General features: G+C 40.2%; 1 protein-coding gene across 1 annotated transcript in view; it reads left to right on the top strand.

Moving 5' to 3' along the window:
* The first annotated feature begins 2,976 nt into the window (after positions 1–2,976).
* The window catches only part of MGMT (O-6-methylguanine-DNA methyltransferase), a 313,329-nt gene continuing 298,028 nt past the window's right edge, over positions 2,977–18,277 (top strand). The window contains exons 1-3 of the mRNA XM_053309698.1: positions 2,977–3,013; positions 3,128–3,204; positions 9,493–9,540. Coding sequence (XP_053165673.1) covers positions 9,517–9,540 — 24 coding nt within the window. The 5' untranslated portion in view covers positions 2,977–3,013; positions 3,128–3,204; positions 9,493–9,516. The remainder of the gene's footprint in view (positions 3,014–3,127; positions 3,205–9,492; positions 9,541–18,277) is intronic.

Raw genomic sequence — 18,277 nt, 5'->3', positions numbered from 1 at the left:
AAATTTAGTCCAGTTGTAGGGATAGTCAAAGGAAAGCAGGCAGATTAGTTCTTACTAGAACAACTTGTTTTTTTAACCCGTCTGCTATCAATAGGAGAGATTGGCACCAACCTATCAGTTTGCCACTGAAATTTCAAAAGGCACCGTGAATGCCTCTAGCAAAGGATCAATAATATACTGTTGTCCCTTCAATCTCAAGGCAGCAACAGCTGGCGAAAGGCTATAGCCTCAGTAGCATAGTCTGAAAGCCAAACTGGGAACCAAAACACTGAGATTATAGGTAAGTTAGAAAATGGGTATTGGCTTGCTAGACACTTCTGGTGGGGCATCTGTAGGAGCAGCACTTCATAGATGGTGGCTGATGGGGTTAAGATGGGGCAAATGCAAATATATTATTCCCTTATTGGCTGCAGCTGTTGCTCTCTGTGAAATTGGATGTGGATGGTAAGAACAGTCTTTTTAAATAGGAAAGAGAAGATTTCTTCTATAATTACAGCAAATAAAGCAGTCCAGCATTACTAGATATGCTTTGTTTTATATTGTTCCATTAATATTTAAAATGTGGATTTGAATTCTTTTCAGTTATCTCTGTTTAGTGTTTGTTGATAATTCCATAGTGAGAGTCTCTAAGAATATGATTAACCCTGAGGGTCATCTTATAATGTAATTATTAATGATTGATTCTGTTTATCCTTGAAATCAATATAAAAAGGAAAATTGCTTGGCATATATTTAGGGGTGATTTCTTACATTTGGTAAACATGACAACTAGTATTGGCTTTATATATTAAAACACGTTTAGATTCTTCAAAGTGTGCAGCTTAGTTTTTAAATAATTATGGTGATATGTGGTGGTTCTTACATGACATATGTTAATATGGCCAATAGTGTTAACATCTCCTGCCACTAATAGTTAGGGTGGGGATGTATAGTAATTGATCTTCCTGGGAGTGCTGTAATGTAAAAACAATTCAGGCTGTTTGAAGTATATTTTACAAGTGTGCATTGGGCCTTTGGGATGTTACATCGAAAAACCCAATTGTACAGTTACCATGGGAACCCAATTAGAATAGATTGCTTGGGTTTTTTAGTCTTTTCATCTTGACCAAAAATCTAATGTACTTTAAATGTTTTCATATGGAATTTTATTCATAGTCTGGATTGATGTAATAATAGCTTTTATTTGAATACTAAAATCAGACAGTATCAAATGTTCTGAGTATCAGGACTTCCCTTTGCAGAAAGATAATCTTTCAGCATATACCTATTTATTTTTTTTGTTAATTACAGTATGTTCTCTTTTTATTGTAGTTGAATATAGTAATTCAAAACAAAAGTGATGCATGTTGGGTTGTGATCTTACATCTTATATGACTCTTATCGGTGGAAGACGTTTGACTAGTTTCAAATACTCAATGCTCTCAGAATGAGACCAATATTTCTACAGAGGACAGGACAAGAAGCAATGGCATTAAACTGCTGGACGTTAGAGTCAAGCCTAAAGATTAGATTGAATAGTTAAGCATTGGAACAAAAGCTGTGAACTCCTTTCTGGAGATTTTCAGAAAATGGTTTTCTAGGTTAGATGTTTAAAGCACTGGGCAGTCTTGCCAAGGCAAGGCACTTAAGTGGGCGTGTCTTTGGCACTGATGGGTGTCTTCTTGAAAAAATTCCAAGGCCCTTAATTGATTGTATTTGATTTAGTATGTTCCACTTACATTTAGGCTGCAGTTCTAAGCACACTTACTGAAGAGTAACTCCTATCCTATTGGACTTAGTACTACTTCTGAATTTATGTGGATAGGATTGGGCTGTTAGTAATTAAAGTATACCATTTTAAGCTTACATGCCCCTATAAATATCTCAGATGCTTTCCAATTGCCAAAAACATTTGCTATGAAAATTTCATTAGGGGGGAAAAAGAAATAATGCATACTTAAAGGAGGTTTAAATCGTTTCAATCAGATTCAGAAACATACCTGGAAATTATTTTTAGTGGAATAGGAACATAGGAAGCTGCCATATACTAAGTCAGACCATAGGTCCATCTAGCTCAGTATTGTCTACCCAAACTGGCAGTGGCTTTTCCAAGGTTGCAGGCAGGAATATCAGCCCTGTCTTGGAGATGCCAGGGAGGGAACTTGGAACCTCCTACTCTTCCCAGAGCGGCTCCATCCCCTGAGGGGAATATCTTACAATGCTCACACTTCTAGTCTCCCATTCAAATGCAAACCAGGGCAGACCCTGCTTAGCTAAGGGGACAAGTTATGCTTGCTACCACAAGACCAGCTCTCCCAAGACCATGCTGTTAAATATTGTCCCATATGACAACGCAACAACCCGAGAGTTGAAGTGAGCTCCAGATCTCAGGTTCTTCGAAGCAAATGTAGGAATGCTGAGATTGATGGGATCGTCGGTCACAACCAATTTTGACATATCTTAACTTAGCAAGGAAGTAGAGGCTCACGCGGGGATGGAAGCACCGTGCGCTCTCTTCTGGGGATGAGGGATGTTGCCCAGAGATCGACTTCATGCTTTGTTTGAACCCACCCGGAATGTTTTTCATTTTGTATGTAACTTTGGTCAGCATTTTATATGTACTGAACTTATGAGTCCTTTCTAACTGCCCAAATCTTACTAAAGGATATCAAATATCATGTCATGCTTAAAACATGAAGTCCTTTGAGCAGTTAATATACAATCATTCATTTCTAATTTAAAAACTGTAGTACTTGTTGGATTTTTTAAAATTAACTTTTTGTGGTGGTGGAGAGACCCTGTGTATCCTCTTTTGAAATCCTAACTATGGTTCTTAGACGTGGTCTCTGTCTTCTACACAAATGGGCTATGCGCCTGTGCAGAGACTTCGTCGGAAGCTAACAAGCTCAATTCTCCTGCTTTGGGCGGGAGCCCCGCCCTCAGCCGCTATATGCAGCTGCGCCACTCCTCAGTCCTTCAGTCTTTCTTCGTCCACGCTTCAGTGAACATCGTGGAGTCTGCAGCTCGGCAACGAGTAGGATTCAGCTATCCCCATGTTGTTTTTCTCCCTGCTTCTTTGATTTCTTTCTTATTTTTCTTTATTCTCAATGTAGTAGCATTTTCTGTTCTTTGCCTTTTGTTTTTGCAGGTTTTCCCCTACTTTTAAGCTCCGATCCCGGCCTGGATGGAACGTGGTGGCCAGCCGGCCATCGGCATTTATGCCGGGTACGACAAACTTTTAAAAATGTATCTGCTGCGGACCTAAGATCCCTTCCCCCGATACTCATACCATGTGTCTCTTGTGCTTGAGGGAATCACACATTGTCGAGACCTATCTTCACTGCCAGAAGTTCACGAAACAGCCTCGCAAAAATAGGGCTTCCCGCCTGCATGTGGCCCTGTGGGATCTGGCTCTTCGTTCTTTAGAAGCTTTGTCGCTGAAGTGGTCAGTGAAGATGGCTTCGCCAGTGCAATCAGAGTGTGTGGAGACTGAAAACCTGGCCCACCTGAAGGGTTCCCACCTGAAGCAGGAGAATTGGGCCCTTTAGATTCCGATGAGGTTTCTGCGCAGGGGCATAGCCCATTTGTGTAGAAGAACAGATGACCACTAGAAGAACCAACATTACAGGTGAATAACCTGTAAGTTATTGATTGGAAGTATGAAGCAGAAGGTGGAGGAAGCAGAATATCTGAACATAATGTTGGTTTAAATATAAAAGATATTTTTTATACAGAACATTATAATGGTGATCTTGTAACAATATCTTTCAACTATTTCTTCTGGAAAATCAGAGTGGATTCTGATTTCAGCCATATTTACTGCTCTATCTCCCATGCTGGGATCTTTCTTAGTGCCAAGCTAAGGCACTTCTTATGTCCAGCTGTGAAGGAGAGCAGTAGCCTGCTTTGGAACAGTCTTCTACATCATTCCTTGATCTGCCAAGCAGAGAATGCTTTCAGCTTCAATCGGTTTGGCAAATAACAACACAGCTCTTGGAGCTGTGTCTGGCTGTGTGAATTGTTAAAGCATCCGTGACATTCTAGCCAACCAAATGGCTAAGGAAAAATTATGAGTCCTTGCTGAGTGTTACTATCAATTTTCTGAAACCAAGCTTCCTTTCTGCTGCATTCAGAATGTGCTTAAGCCCCATTAGTTTATATAATGGTAGTGATATAAGACTCATGTTTCAGAATTCTATGTCCCTTGTGTGGATAGGCCAGAAGAGCAGGAGCAGATTATTCATTTGCAGAGATTCTGTCACAAAAGAAACTGTGGCAATTTAGTTGAGACAGGCTGTGTCACAGGACTGCCTGAGTCTCGGCTGGGTTGCCCGAGTACATCTGAATGAAAGAAGAGGCTGTATTGGTGTCAAGTATTTTTGTGTGTGACTGAGGCTGCAGAGCTAAGATGCTTGATTTGAGAATGGCCCAGGAAACTTGATTTGAGAATGGCCCAGGAAAGAAGCCGCTTTCCCAAATATGGGAGATTGTCTCTGCCCAACTGGATCTCCTTACTTAAAGGTGGCAAGTAAGGCTTGCCACCACACTCCAACCCCACTCCAAGGATCACTAGAGACAGTGCTGGAGAAAGAGTTCCTCAGCCCTCCTTCAGTATTCCCCCAAATCAGAGCTGCCACTGCCTCATACACCAAAAATCTGTTGTATCAGAGAAATACCCCTTTCTGAGGTGTTCTGAGAGTCTTGGAAGTGCAGCAGCAGCAAATAATCACCATCCCATTTCTGAACTGGACAGGGAGGTCAAGGGTCTCTCAGCTTAGTTTTGACCTTCCTGGGTGCAAAAGCACAGAGCCAAAGAAGCCTGATCTTCCCTTCTCCGGGCTAAAGAGAGAGGGTGACTTGGCGTTGCCCTTACTAGGTATTCAGCCAAACACACAGAGAGAAGCAGCTATCCTTCTTTCATTGTGCCACTGGAGGCATAGTGTGAGCTCAGGGGCAATCACAATTTTTGATGGGCTACCAAGGCTTTGCCTGCTTCTCCCTCCCTGCTTCTTGTATAAGTTCAAGAAGGCCTTGCCTCTCTCTTGAGTCCTCTGTTAAGTGCAGAGGGCTTGGAAGAGAGACAGTTTCCCTCACCATATAGTTTAGTCAAGGGAAGAAACAGCAGGAAGCTTCTGCTGTTTCTTCTCTTCTCCAAACTGTAATGCAGGGAGAGTAATATTCTGTTGCTCATTTAGGGTTGCCCATTGCAGCAGCAAGGAACAGCAGGAGAGAATTAGTTGAGTAATCACTTTAGTTTGCTGTGTTTACATGTAGTTTCAGTGAACAAGATTACTCTAACTTGCTTCTTGAAATGACAAGCAGAAGCTCTTTCTAGCTGGTAGAGATGCACAGAGATAGGGCTGCACGATGTTAAGCTGTGAGGTTCTGTTTTCATACTGCTTTAGCAACATAGGAAACTGCCTTATACAGAGTCAGACTGTTGGTCCATCTAGCTCTGTTGTCTGCACTGCCTATCAGTGACTCTCCAAGGTTCAGTAATTTAGCACTTCTCTTCTAATTATACTGGCACAGTTGTTCCAGTATAGTTGAGTTTTTTTCAACTTTCTAATTGAAATATTCTCAGGGCCATTATAAGCTTTGAACATGCTATTGTTTATAAAATCAAAAGTATCTATCTGGTCCCCATGGCAACTTTCACATACCAACTAGTGGACAAAAGGAGACACCACTCCTCCGAATTTGGTGCAGATCTGTTGCAAAATGGCTGCAGTTTGTTTTTAATTCCTACAAAGGGGGTTCAAAGTGTTGGCAACATTTTTTCACCACAGATAATGCATACTCTTAAAGGTTTGATGTCTTTTTAGCATTCCTCAAATAATTCATATCCATACAAGACTGGTGCCTTTTGCTGGTTTGAAAAACATCAGTCTAGTGATTTTTGAGTAATGGTTCAAAATCCCTATAATAACAGGGAAAACAACCAAGGGGAAGGTTAGCTAAGAGTATAACCGTCTCTGGTATATGCTGATGGCTGTAGAAATGACGCTCCATGCACCCACACTTTGCCTTGGTTGTTCAATTGGACATTGGACTGGGGATGGATGCATCCAGGCAGACATTTAACTGGTGCAACTTCCCTAATCACTTCCTAGAGATTCCCCTGATGAATTTCTATTTGATGCATCTCTGATCAAGGCAAAGTGTGGGTGCATGGAGCCTTATTTCTAAAGCCATCATCATATACCAGACTGTACAAAGTCTTTACAGCTTATATGGTGTGGAAGTTAAGATGGGCACATTAACTTGCAATTTCTGTTTGTTTTAGAGCACAAGTGAAAATGTAAAGCATATTCACTCTCATAATAAACTGGAGATTTTTGGATTACTGCATAGTTTAATATTGAAGGCAGAAAAAACACACCCCTGAATTCCTTCTATTATGCCAGTGTTCCATATTTGTCTTGTCTACTTGACCCTTATATCTTGCCTTGCTAAAGATTACGACTCAAGACAACAAATATAAAAAATACAAAAAAATAAAATAACTAAAACATAAACAGTACATTTATATTATAGGTAAAAGTTACAATAAATGCAGAGAACAGCAGCAGTCAGAAATCAGATTCATAAAATCATACCTATAAAAACGGTTTGGGGCTATCTTAGCAGGAAAGGTATAGTACTTAAGGTTTCTGTTATCCCTAGCAGTTTTTGATAAACTTTAAAAGACTCCATGCAAACATTTAATGAGACATTAGAATCTCATAATTTGTCTTAAAACAATTGCACTTTAAAAAAAAACCTCATTAAACTGCCTGAAACATTTTCTTCAAGTAGAGGGAATGGTAGTTTCTTGTCTAGTTTGCATAAAATGTTTCTCCCTCCAACGATGGAGGGAGAAACATTTGAACATCATTCCTCTGTGGGAAAGTAAGTTGATCTCAGTAGATTTCATCTTTGATTAGATGGCAGGAGAAGACAAAACAACTTCTCTTTCAGTCTACCTCATCGCTTGCTTGAGATCTAGCACTTGACCTCTGAGATTCCCACTTCTTATCAACTTGCCTTTAAGTGCTGTGCTAGGACACAGGGAATTTAGAATTTGTCTGCTAAGAGAGCACATATCACTGTCTTGTGGAGATGGGAGAATTTTGTTAGCATTTTGTTTGTTTGAATAAAAACTTAAGGTCTTTATTATAACAAAACAAAGTGCAAAGTCCATGATAAATTGTGTTCTCAGAGTGAGAACTAATATCTTATTGCTGACTTTCAATATGTCATGGCAACTCCCTCTCTTTTGGCAGCTTGCCGTGAAATAGTGGTAAATGGAAGATCATGTAATGAGGCTAAATTTTATGGTAATGAAGCAAGTCAGCATAAATGTAGTTTGCAACCAAAATAACTTTGGTATTAATGGGACTATAACATTCTTCCAATTCCAGGAATGGGATTTAGGGAAATGGTTGGGTGTAAGTTTCAAATGAAGTGGAGTTGTCTGGAAATGCTGCTTACACAGGGCTAAAAATCGTTTTGTAAAAAAAAATTGTGATACCGGATTCTCAGGATTATAAAGGCTGAATGCTAAGGCTCACATACGGATTAGTACTGTGCATGCAGAAGAACATTTTGCTTGTGCAAGGGGAGGGCATGATTTTCATGGATTCCTCCCTTCTGTCTGCTGTACCCCAAAAGGGACATTATTGAGGGAACAGCAGAGGGAAGGAAGGAACAGTGAAAACTACCTCTACCCCTTGCATGAGCAAAACATTCTTTGATTCATGCAACATTAGTATGTGAATTCTGACGGGTATGATTATGGGCTTATGGTTCTTCCAAAGTTGATATTATTCATTCATTCATTCATTCATTCATTCATTCATTAAAAGTACATTTAATTATTTTCATTTTGAGGATATCAATCAAAAAATGAGTGAAAGCTTTTTAAAATTATGTGAAGTAAACTTGAAAAACATCTTCTAGCTGTGGCTGTATGTGGTTAGTAGTCTTGCTACAAACATGAAAATGCCTTGTTGGGGTGGAGGTGTCAGAATTCATCCTAGAAATCCATCCATTCTAAAAAGAAGTATTCTTAATTAAACAATCAAAAACAGAAGACTCCGTCAGTTTTGCAAATGATGTGTTTTGCTCCACTCCATTTTATCTTTGAAATCTAGGTCTTGGCTGATTGCACTACCTTTACTGAATTGGGTTATTGTGATTGAAAGAGGATGTAATTTCTATTCAGTTTGCCCAAAGCTCTATTTTTAACACACATTTAACAAAAACACTTGGGAGAGGTCCATTTCTTGTTAAGGATTCAACATCCCCACCCCTCTAATTAAGATCTGTGAATGCTCCCTTACATGTGTCTGACTTAGCAAAGATTGACTTCCAGAAAATAAAATGAAGCTAAACCTCATACTTATATTTGGGTGACCTTGTCCAGAAAGTGTGTTCTTTCTTAAGTTGCCAGAACTGTAAGGTGGTAGGGTGCGATCCACCCCACATCAAAACTTCCATTGCATACATCGATGCTCCATGATGAATGCTTTTGTGCTGTTGGCATGTCTTCGATTTCACCTGCGCTGTATGTCACCCTTTAAGGCTACAGTCCTAAACTCACTTTCTTGGAAATAGGTTCTACTGAAATAAATGGGATAGAGTTCACAGATTACTGTTTACAAACTGATAACTTAACATAATATGTATGTAGTAAATATATATGTAACCATTTGGCAAGCTAATCGTCTGTATTGAGCTACAAAGTGATGATAAAACCCTCAAATCTAAGAAAGCAGAGGAATGGAAAAAATGTTCGCCACTAATACACAGGACAACTTAGATGACCTTGTTTACTACATGAATACATTCACACTGTAGCAAGTTGCTGCTTGGTAAATGTTTGTCTGTATTCATCTTTGGTTAAAAATAAATATGGTTAAGGTTTAGATGCTTTGATTTAGGTGTGGCAACTGACATAATCTCCCAATATTAAACATATAATGAAAGCAATCTTGTGGTCTCTTTTTATGTAGGGCTATAGCCACAGTAGCTTATGGAAAGATTTCTTAGTATTTCAGCTTCATCTTTCTTTTTGTCCATATATATTTTCTTAGAATACCTTTGGTATACATCTTGTTTGATCTGAGGAAGGAAACCAACATGCATGTGGGGAAAAAAGGATATTTAGTAGTACAGTATATTTTAAGCAATATTTTTACAGGCTTTCGGATGTATCTTAAGTCATGCTGTTATCCTGTGAATCCCTGTTTTACAGTGCATTCGATGAGAGAAGTCCTCAACATGTCCTCTGTTGATTATGACTCATTGCAGATGATATATGACCTAATGAACTTCAAAATTCCTGTTTGCTTGCAAGAAAAGATTGTTTCCATCCACTGTTTGATACGGCTTGCCCTAAAATGCAAAGCTGCCCCCCCCCCCAATTTCACATGAAAAAGAAATAAAATGACCATGTCACCTATTTTAGCTGCTGATGAAATGTATGCTTTTGTGTGTGTTCTAACAAGGTTCACTTTTCCTTTCTCATAGGCTAAGCTCCTCCGTGTACTTAAGATGGCATCAACACTGGATCAAAAAGTAAGTTGCTGTTGGGTAAATAGTACGTTTAAGTCCACACACAAAGTAATAATGTTGGAGAAGAATTCACATAACATAGTTGGCAACTTTCCCCAGTGTCCAGCAGTCAGTGTTAAGAATCCGGTTGACAAGATTGATGCTGCATTGTAAATCTCAGTAGCTCTGTCATGGTTGGTAACAGGCAGCAGTGGACCTTTCCGCATCACATATCTATTTTCCACAGAGCATAACCTAATTGAACATTGCTGTATTTTTAGGGTTAACTGAGCTTTTTTCTGCCCTTCTGTGACTTGATGAATCTTCTTTTAAAACACACACACCTAAAACCAATTTCCACCACACACATTGTACCTGGATTAATATTAGTCAACAGAATTAATGTTTATCTGTTTCTCTGACAAATCTAAAATCTGCAAATATCTAAAGTGCATTAAATGTCTGCTTAGTAGCTGATATTGCATTGAAGATGCAGCATATTGGATACAGATCATATTTAAAGTTATAGGGTGCTTTGCATAACCATACTCCCCCCTCCCTTTATGGTGCACTCATTCACTGTACCTAAGACCTATAAACCACATGGCACTCTCATCCAGTGGAAGGGATTGTCATAATATTCGTAGTGGTATTTTTTTTACCATCTGGGGAGGTGATAGGGTTATATTCCTGCTTTCTGTGCTGGAAAAAGTGGCATACTTCCCCTTCTTTCCATACTTATAGTATTTCTTCCCAAATTTCTTCTGTTGTTGTTTGCCTTTGACATTCCTAATTATTTGTAATGTTTAACTTAGTACTTCTGAATGCCTACACACATTGTAGGTATGGGGAAATAATTTTTCTCATGTTATAATTTTCTAGGAAGCTTTTAAAGATAAAATTTCTATGTATTGTGAAGCCAGTCCACTAGATTTCATTGCACGCGAGAGAACCCCCAAGAATCAGTGACTGAGGCAGGATGTGCATATGAAGAGGTTGGGCTTTGCATGTAAGGTGCTAGCACTGTTCTCCATGGGTTCTATAGGACAAAGTAATGGACTACATTGCAATGATCTGTATGGGATCCAGCAGAGAGGGGACAGTCCTGACTTTTTCCTAGGCAGCAGGGGTGGGAGAAAATCTACTCACCACAGAGCACCTCTTTACTTTGTTTGTATAGGACAAATAGCTGCCTTCACTTTTAATAGTAATAGCAAGCAACAGTGGAGGGCAAGGGAAATGAAATGCTGCACTAGAGTCTGAAATATGGCAACCACTCCTGGCACTTGGTGACTTGACCTCCACTGAAAGAGATCTCATAAGAACAGCCCTGCTGGATCAGGCACAAGGCCCATCTAGTCCAGCATCCTGTTTCACACAGTGGCCCACCAGATGCCTCTGGGGAGCCCACAGGCAAGAGGTATGTGCATGCCCTCTCTCCTGCTATTGCTCCCTTGCAACTGGTATTGAGAGGCATCATGCCTCTGAGGCTAGAGATGGCCCACAGCCACCAGACTGGGAGCCACTGTTTCCTCTAAGGTGTGCGCACATGCGCTCTCTCACATGTTTTTCGATGTCCGCTCAGTTAATTTTAGATCCTGCTCAGTTGAATCAGGAAGGCTTCACTCTGAATGCAGTTGCACACACAGTGCCTGGATACTGCTGCCCAGAACAAAACTCATTCTGCCCAGAGATGAAAAAATTTAGAGGGACCACTGCTAGTAGCCATTGATAGACCTGTCCACCATGAATCTGTCTAAGCCCCTTTTAAAGCCATCCAAGCTGGTGACCATCACCACATCCTGTGGCAAAAAATTCCATAGATTAATTATGCACTGTGTGAAAAAGTACTTTCTCTTGTCAGTCCTCAATTTCTTGACCTTCAGTTTAATGGGGTGACCCCTGGTTCTGGTGTTGTGAGAGAGGGAGAAAAATTTCTCTCTGTCCACCTTCCACTCCATGCATAATTGTATACACCACGATCATGTCTCCCCTTGGTCGCTTCTTTTCCAAGGTAAAGAGCACCAGATGCTGAACTCCAAACTAGGGGAGTGGGCGACAAAATGGCAAATGCGCTTCAATGTTGGCAAGTGTAAAGTGATGCACATTGGGATGAAAAACCCCAACTTCAACTATATGTTGATGGGATCTGAGCTGTCAGTGACTGATCAAGAGAGAGATCTTAGGGTAGTGGTGGACAGCTTGTTGAAAGTGTCAACTCAATGTGCGGCAGCTGTGAAAAAGGCCAATTCCATGCTAGGGATCATTAGGGAGGGGGTTGAAAATAAAACTGCTAATATTATAATGCCCCTATTCAAAACTATGGTGCGGGCACACCTGGAGTACTGTGTACGATTCTGGTCACCACATCTATAAAAAGACATTGTAGAACTGGAAAAGGTGCAGAAGAGGGCAACCAAGATGATCAGGGGCCTAGAGCACCTTCCTTATGAGGTGAGGCTACAACACCTAGGGCTATTTAGTTTAGAAAAAAGACGACTGCGGGGAGACATGATAGAGGTCCATAAAATCATGCATAGAGTGGAGAAAGTGGATAGAGAGAAAGTCTTCTCCCTCTCACATAACACTAGAAGCAGGGGTCATTTAATGAAATTGATTGCTGGGAAATTTAGGACCAGCAAATGGAAGTATTTTTTCAAACAAAGCAACATCAACTTGTGGAATTCTCTGCCACAAGATGTGGTGACAGCCAACAACCTGGATGGCTTTAAGAGGGGCTTGGATAACTTCATGGATGAGAAGTCTATCAACGGCTACTAGTTGAAGGGCTATAGGCCACCTCCAGCCTCAAAGGCAGCCTCTTTGCATCCGTTGTAGGGGAGTAACAGCAGGCGAGAGGGCATGCCCTCAACTCCTGCTGTAGGCTTCCAGTGGCATCTGGTGGGCTATTGTGTGAAACAGGATGCTGGACTAGATGGGCCTTGGGCTTGATCCAGCAAGGCTGTTTTTATGTTCTTATGCTGTAGCCTAGCCTCATAAGGAAGGTGCTCCAGGCCCCTGATCATCTTGGTTGGTCTCTTCTGCACCTTTTCCAGTTCTACAATATTGTTCTTAAGATACGGTGTCCAAAGCTGTACACAATATTCCAGATGTGGCTGTACCATAGATTTGTATAAGGGCATTATAACATTAGCATTTTTATTTTCAGTCCCCTTCCTAATGATTCCTAGCATGGATTTAGCCTTTTTCTCAGTGGCTGTGCACTGAGATGACACTTTCAATGAATGAGCTGTCCACCATGACCCCAAGATCTCTATCCTGGTCAGTCGCCGACAGCTCAGATCCCATCAGCGTATATGTGAAGATGGTGTTTTTTGCCTCAGTGTGCATCACTTTTCACTTGCTTACATTGAACTGCATTTGCCTTTTTGCCTCCCAGTTTGGAGAGATCTTTTTGGAGCTCCTCACAATCCATTGTGGATTTCACTACCCTAAATAGTTTAGTGTCATCTGCAAATTTGGCCACTTCGCTAGTCATCCCAGCTTCTAGATAGTTTTTGAACAAGTTAAAGTGCATTGGTCCCTTGTCACCTCAAATTGGCCCAGTTCTTCAGCCACTAAACCTGAAAAGCTTAGTTCTGGAGAAGGTATATGGTCGGTATCCTCCACTGTGAAGACAGATGCAAAGAACTCATTCAGCTTCTCTGCAGTCTCTTTATCCTCCTCAGTTATCCCTTTCACACCCTCATCATCTGAGTCCAACTGCTTCCCTGGCAGATTTTCTACTTCTGATATATTTAAGGAAGTTTTTGTTATTCCCCTTGACACTTCTAGCTATATGCTCCTCATACTCTCTCTTTGCATCCCTTATTGTCTCCTTGCATTTCTTTTACCAGAGTTTATGTTCCTTCCTGTTCTTTTCATTTGGGCAGGACTTGCATTTTCTGAAGGAAGTCTTCTTTCCTTTTAAAGCTTCTCTGATTCTACTTGTTAGCCATGCTGGCATCTTCCTGAACTTGGTGGTACCTTTCCTCCTTCTAGGTATACATTCCAACTGTGCTTCTAGTACTGTGGTTTTATATAAGTCCCATGCTTTCTGGAGTGATTTGCAATCCTGACCTTCTCTTTCAACTTCCTTCTTACCAGTCCCCTCATTTTAGAGAAGTTTCCTCTTCTGAAGTCCAACGCATCTGTGTTGGACTTCCTTGACAATTCTCCACTCGGATATATGCTGAATTGGATCACACTGTGGTCACTATCTGCCAGTGGTTTGACAACTTTGACATCTTGCACCAGGTCCTGGGCACCACTCAGGATTAAATCCAAAGTTGCCATCTCTCTGGTTGGTTCCGCGACTAACTGTTCTAAGGCACAGTCATTTAGCATGTCTAGAAATTTGGCCTCTCTGTCATTACCTGAATATGAATTTACTTAGTCTATGTTTGAAGTTGTAGTTGTACCCACCCATTATTACTGCCCTGTCTCTCTTTGACGCCTCTCTTATTTGTTTGTCCAACTCCACGTCACTCTCAGCGCTTTGATTTGGAGGGTGATATCACATCCCTAGTAACATATTTTCTTTCAATCCTTGTAATGTTACCCATAATGATTCTGCGGAGGACTCCAGTCCACCTAGGTTTTTTAGCTTAATGGAATTTATCCCTTCTTTGATATACAGTGCTACTCCTCCCCCAGTCCTCCCCTCTCTGTCTCTTCTGGTTTGTCCGAAACATGTTCACCCTTACACCTTAGGGGATTTTGCTGGCCGAAGCAGGTACTACCCAGTTCCTGCTGGCAGTCCCCCAGATGTCATTTCAAAGGCTGCTCTGTGACCTTCTTTATTTTTAGTGCCAACAGTCTGGTTCGATCTTGGTTCAAGTGGAGCCCTTTCTTTTTGTACAGGGTTTGCTTTCCCCAAAATATATCCCAGTGCCTAATGAATCAAAACCCCTCCTCCTGGCACCACTGTCTCATCCACACATTGAAACCCCTCAGCTCAGCCTGTCTCACTGTCCCTGCGTGTGGAACAGGTAGCACTTTAGAGAACACTACCCTGGGGGTCCTGGACTTCAGTATGCTACCTAGCAGCATACTAGGTAGCATACTGAATAGTCTCCATTGTTCAGAGAATGTACATGGCTCCTTCAAAATACAGGCTCTGTTTCACACATACAAATGTGTTCACATATAGAGAATCTGTTATAATGATGGGCATTTCACTGCTGTATTATTCTGAAAACTAAATCCAAGCAGCCAACCATCCTAATATTTCAGCACAAAGAAGTATGAAGAGATGTAGATTACAAATTCACATCTAAATGGCCAATGGACATTCTATTAATACCAGTTTTTATGCAGAGAACATGAGCAGCAAGTTAGTCATGACTGAGTCCCATTGAATTTAATGGGACTAAAGTTCAGCATGTATTACTTAATTCAGTGGTGCCTCGCCATGACTAACTCAATCTGGATCCTGCTCTGTTACTTAATCAGTTTTGACAATATAGATCCAAACTTATGATATAACTCAACATTTGTTCTATACTTGTTGAACTAACTGGCCATAGATATATTGCAACTGCATGTTACTAGTTCTATTACAAATCTATGTAGTTCCATGTTTTTATGCTTTCTGTTTTTCCTTTCCCAAAGTCGGTGACATGCAGCTGGGTAGAAGGATCTGGCTGACATCTGGACTAAATCACTCATGAATACTCTCATTGAAACATCTGGGGCCAGTTAACAATGACTAACTGGGCCCATCTGTTTCAGTGGTACTACTCATGAGTAATTTAGTCTGGATGTCAGCCTCTGTACTTCATCCTCTCCTCTTCTGTATCTATACCCATTACTTGGCCTTTTCAGTCGCAATTTTTTAAAAGTAGGAGTAGGTTTTCCCTGTTAGCCTCAAGGCTTGAATGTTGCTTTTCTTTGAAGTTAAAAGCTGAATAAGAAGTGCAGTTAAGGTGGAAGTTTTTACATCTGGTAATGTACAGGAGGTCAAAAGACGAATGGTGATAGCACCTTCCTGGCTGCCTTTTCCCTTGCTTTCATTTTCCTTTCTTCATCAAAATGGATAACTTTTCCTGTCTCCGTCGGATATTCTCCACAAGAAAATGATAACTTCAGACATTTCTCAACATTCCCTAAGTGATGTGGATGTTGGGAGAGGTAGTCAGTAGATAACTTATACCCTGCTTCTTTGTTACATGAATATACTCGCATTACTAGCAATTACTTTGTGTGTGTGTGTCTGTGTGTGTGTGGGTGCACACGCTTGTGTGTGTGGGTGTGTGTGCGAACATGCAACATATATGTCTTGGAGTTTGTGAGTATTGTGAACAGAAGTTAGTTGGGATACCAATTTGCGTGAGATACCGACTATTGTAGAACTTGCTTGTTTGACTTTATTTTGCAGATTGCTATTGAAATAGTCCTATTTGTCTACAATCAGATTCTAGGGCTTCCTGTATTTTAGTTTAAAAGAAAGTGCTGTTAATACTGTTGCCTATATTGCTTGGATGAATGTTTTTATTTATTATTCTCTAGCTCTGACTCTTCAGGTGTAGCTATTTTAGTATTATGGAGAATGATGGATGATGCAGGAAAGTTTCTTTTGAAGCACTTCTGATATTGTGCAATGCACTTGGGGGTCAGCTACACTTGACTGATGCATGATTTATCTGATGTCCCTGCCACTTTCAGAGATAAAGCTGCTATTTTATCAAAAATGCCAGCAACTGTGACTTAGAATTTATATGCCTTCTTTTTCAAATAATTGCTCTGATTACTTTCCGGTCTGGCAATAAAATGATAGAGGTAATTGCACACAAATGTGAGATAGCACCAAAATACAATAAAATTAACCTGAATTAGCTTGCCTTGTCGATGAAGTATTTATGAAATGTATTTTTGCAATAAAGGAGACCAATATTATAGCTGGAAGGTGAGTTATTGCCTTAATGTAATACAGTTTGAAATTTAAAAAAAGAGACTGTTACAGTTGAGGGTGATTGTGCTTTTGAAATTAAGTTGAAGTGATTCTTATAATTGGCAGCAATAATGCATTGTGAAGGTAATATCTTTTATTGTGTTATGCCTAGTTGCATTATCTCCTAGTTTGTTCTGTGTTGAGCTTCTCAGAAAACACAAGTTCTTTGAAATTCTCTGGATTTTGATAACAGAACGTTCTGTTAAATATTATGCAATTTTGATTTTAAACCTTGCTACTCTGTTTCATATCTGAAAAACAGTTTATCAGCTTCATTTAAGTGAATTCATTAAGTGAATTAAGTGCAGTGAATTTAAGTGAATTTTCATTTAAACTGAAAAACAGTTTATCAGCTTCATATAAACCCACATAAGAACTTTTATTTTTTAATTAGACTTTCTTAGCTTTAGGATATATGTATATAAAATGTGCCCAACACATCTATATTCTTAGGCCCTGATCCAGAAATTGCACTTTACTTTAGGATCTGCATTTTTGTGCCTATGGGCATTCATAAATTTAGGTTTATTGTCCTGTGTACAGTTATATGCATGCACATTCATGGACTTGTGGTGTAACCATATAGTATTGCATTTGAAATGTAAGACTTTAGTGTACTGTTTTAAAAGCTGCACTTTTGAAATTCTGTGTCTGTGTGTTAAAACTGAATATATGCAATGTTTTTGTTTAAAGTTGTTCAGCAGCTAACTGTCTTTTTCCTGAACTCCTGACTAAGAGGAAAAAAAATGTAAGAAAAGCCTGGTTATATTTTAGTGTGTTTCTCTTTATGGAGCATATCTAGTTTGTTGATAGCATCAAGTCACTATCTTTGAAATATTGTTACCTGTGTGTGTCCCCCCCCTTACATTAGCAATATATTTTGTTTAACATGGTCATGTTTTTTCTTCTTCAATTAATCATGCGTTCTTCCCTCAAGTGGCAAGTCTGTAGTGAGCACTGAACTGTGGAATATGGCTGTCATGCTGGAGTCTACCAACAAGTATTTTTCCGTAAGAGAGGGAATTATTACTGGTTCCATTTTATTTTGACTTGGAGCATGTGCCTGTCTCTGATGTTTAAATGACAAATTTGACAGTCAAGGCACTTTCTAAAGTTGCTAGTTTTGCAGCTGTAGTAGAACTGTATGGGATGAAAAGAGGTAGGGTTGGTGCCTAGGTCAGAAACTATTGACACTCTCAGGAGTAACTGCACCAGAGAAAAAGCAATCCAGCTATCTTTGCAAACAGATTACTCTTGAGTGGACAAACTTATACAATGGTGTATCTGCTCTCTATTATGACACACATTTTAAAAGAAGTTAGAGAGTGAATCTGGCATCTCTGCATAAGCATCTACTCTTCCTCAGATCCAGTATTTCCACCATCTTCTGAAGTTCACACTACAGTTCACCAAAGTACAAAGACTGACATCCTGACTAATGAACACTTTGAGAGACTGTGGGGATGTGCTGAGACCCCTCATGCATCTCTCCCAGTCCCCAGCACTTTTGTATTAGAGCTCTTAGAGTTCAGAGTACTTGCTACACTCCAAAAGCACTCTGTAAGATCATGTTGCTGAGAGTCAGCAAGGTGTTTCTGAAATTACAGAACACTTCAAGAGTGCACTTCCAGAGTGCACTGGGAACTCTTAAAAGAGGAGAACTGGTCTTGTGGTAGCAAGCCTGACTTGTCCCCTTAGCTAAGCAGGGTCTGCCCTGGTTGTATATGAATAGGAGACTTGATGTGTGAGCACTGTGAGATATTCCCCTCGGGATGGAGCCGCGCTGGGAAGAGCATCTAGGTTCCAGTT

This window comes from Hemicordylus capensis, chromosome 3 (assembly GCF_027244095.1).
Source record: "Hemicordylus capensis ecotype Gifberg chromosome 3, rHemCap1.1.pri, whole genome shotgun sequence".
NCBI lineage: Eukaryota > Metazoa > Chordata > Lepidosauria > Squamata > Cordylidae > Hemicordylus > Hemicordylus capensis.
Note: the sequence above shows the minus strand (reverse complement) of the source record. Positions and strands in the feature narration are given on the sequence as shown.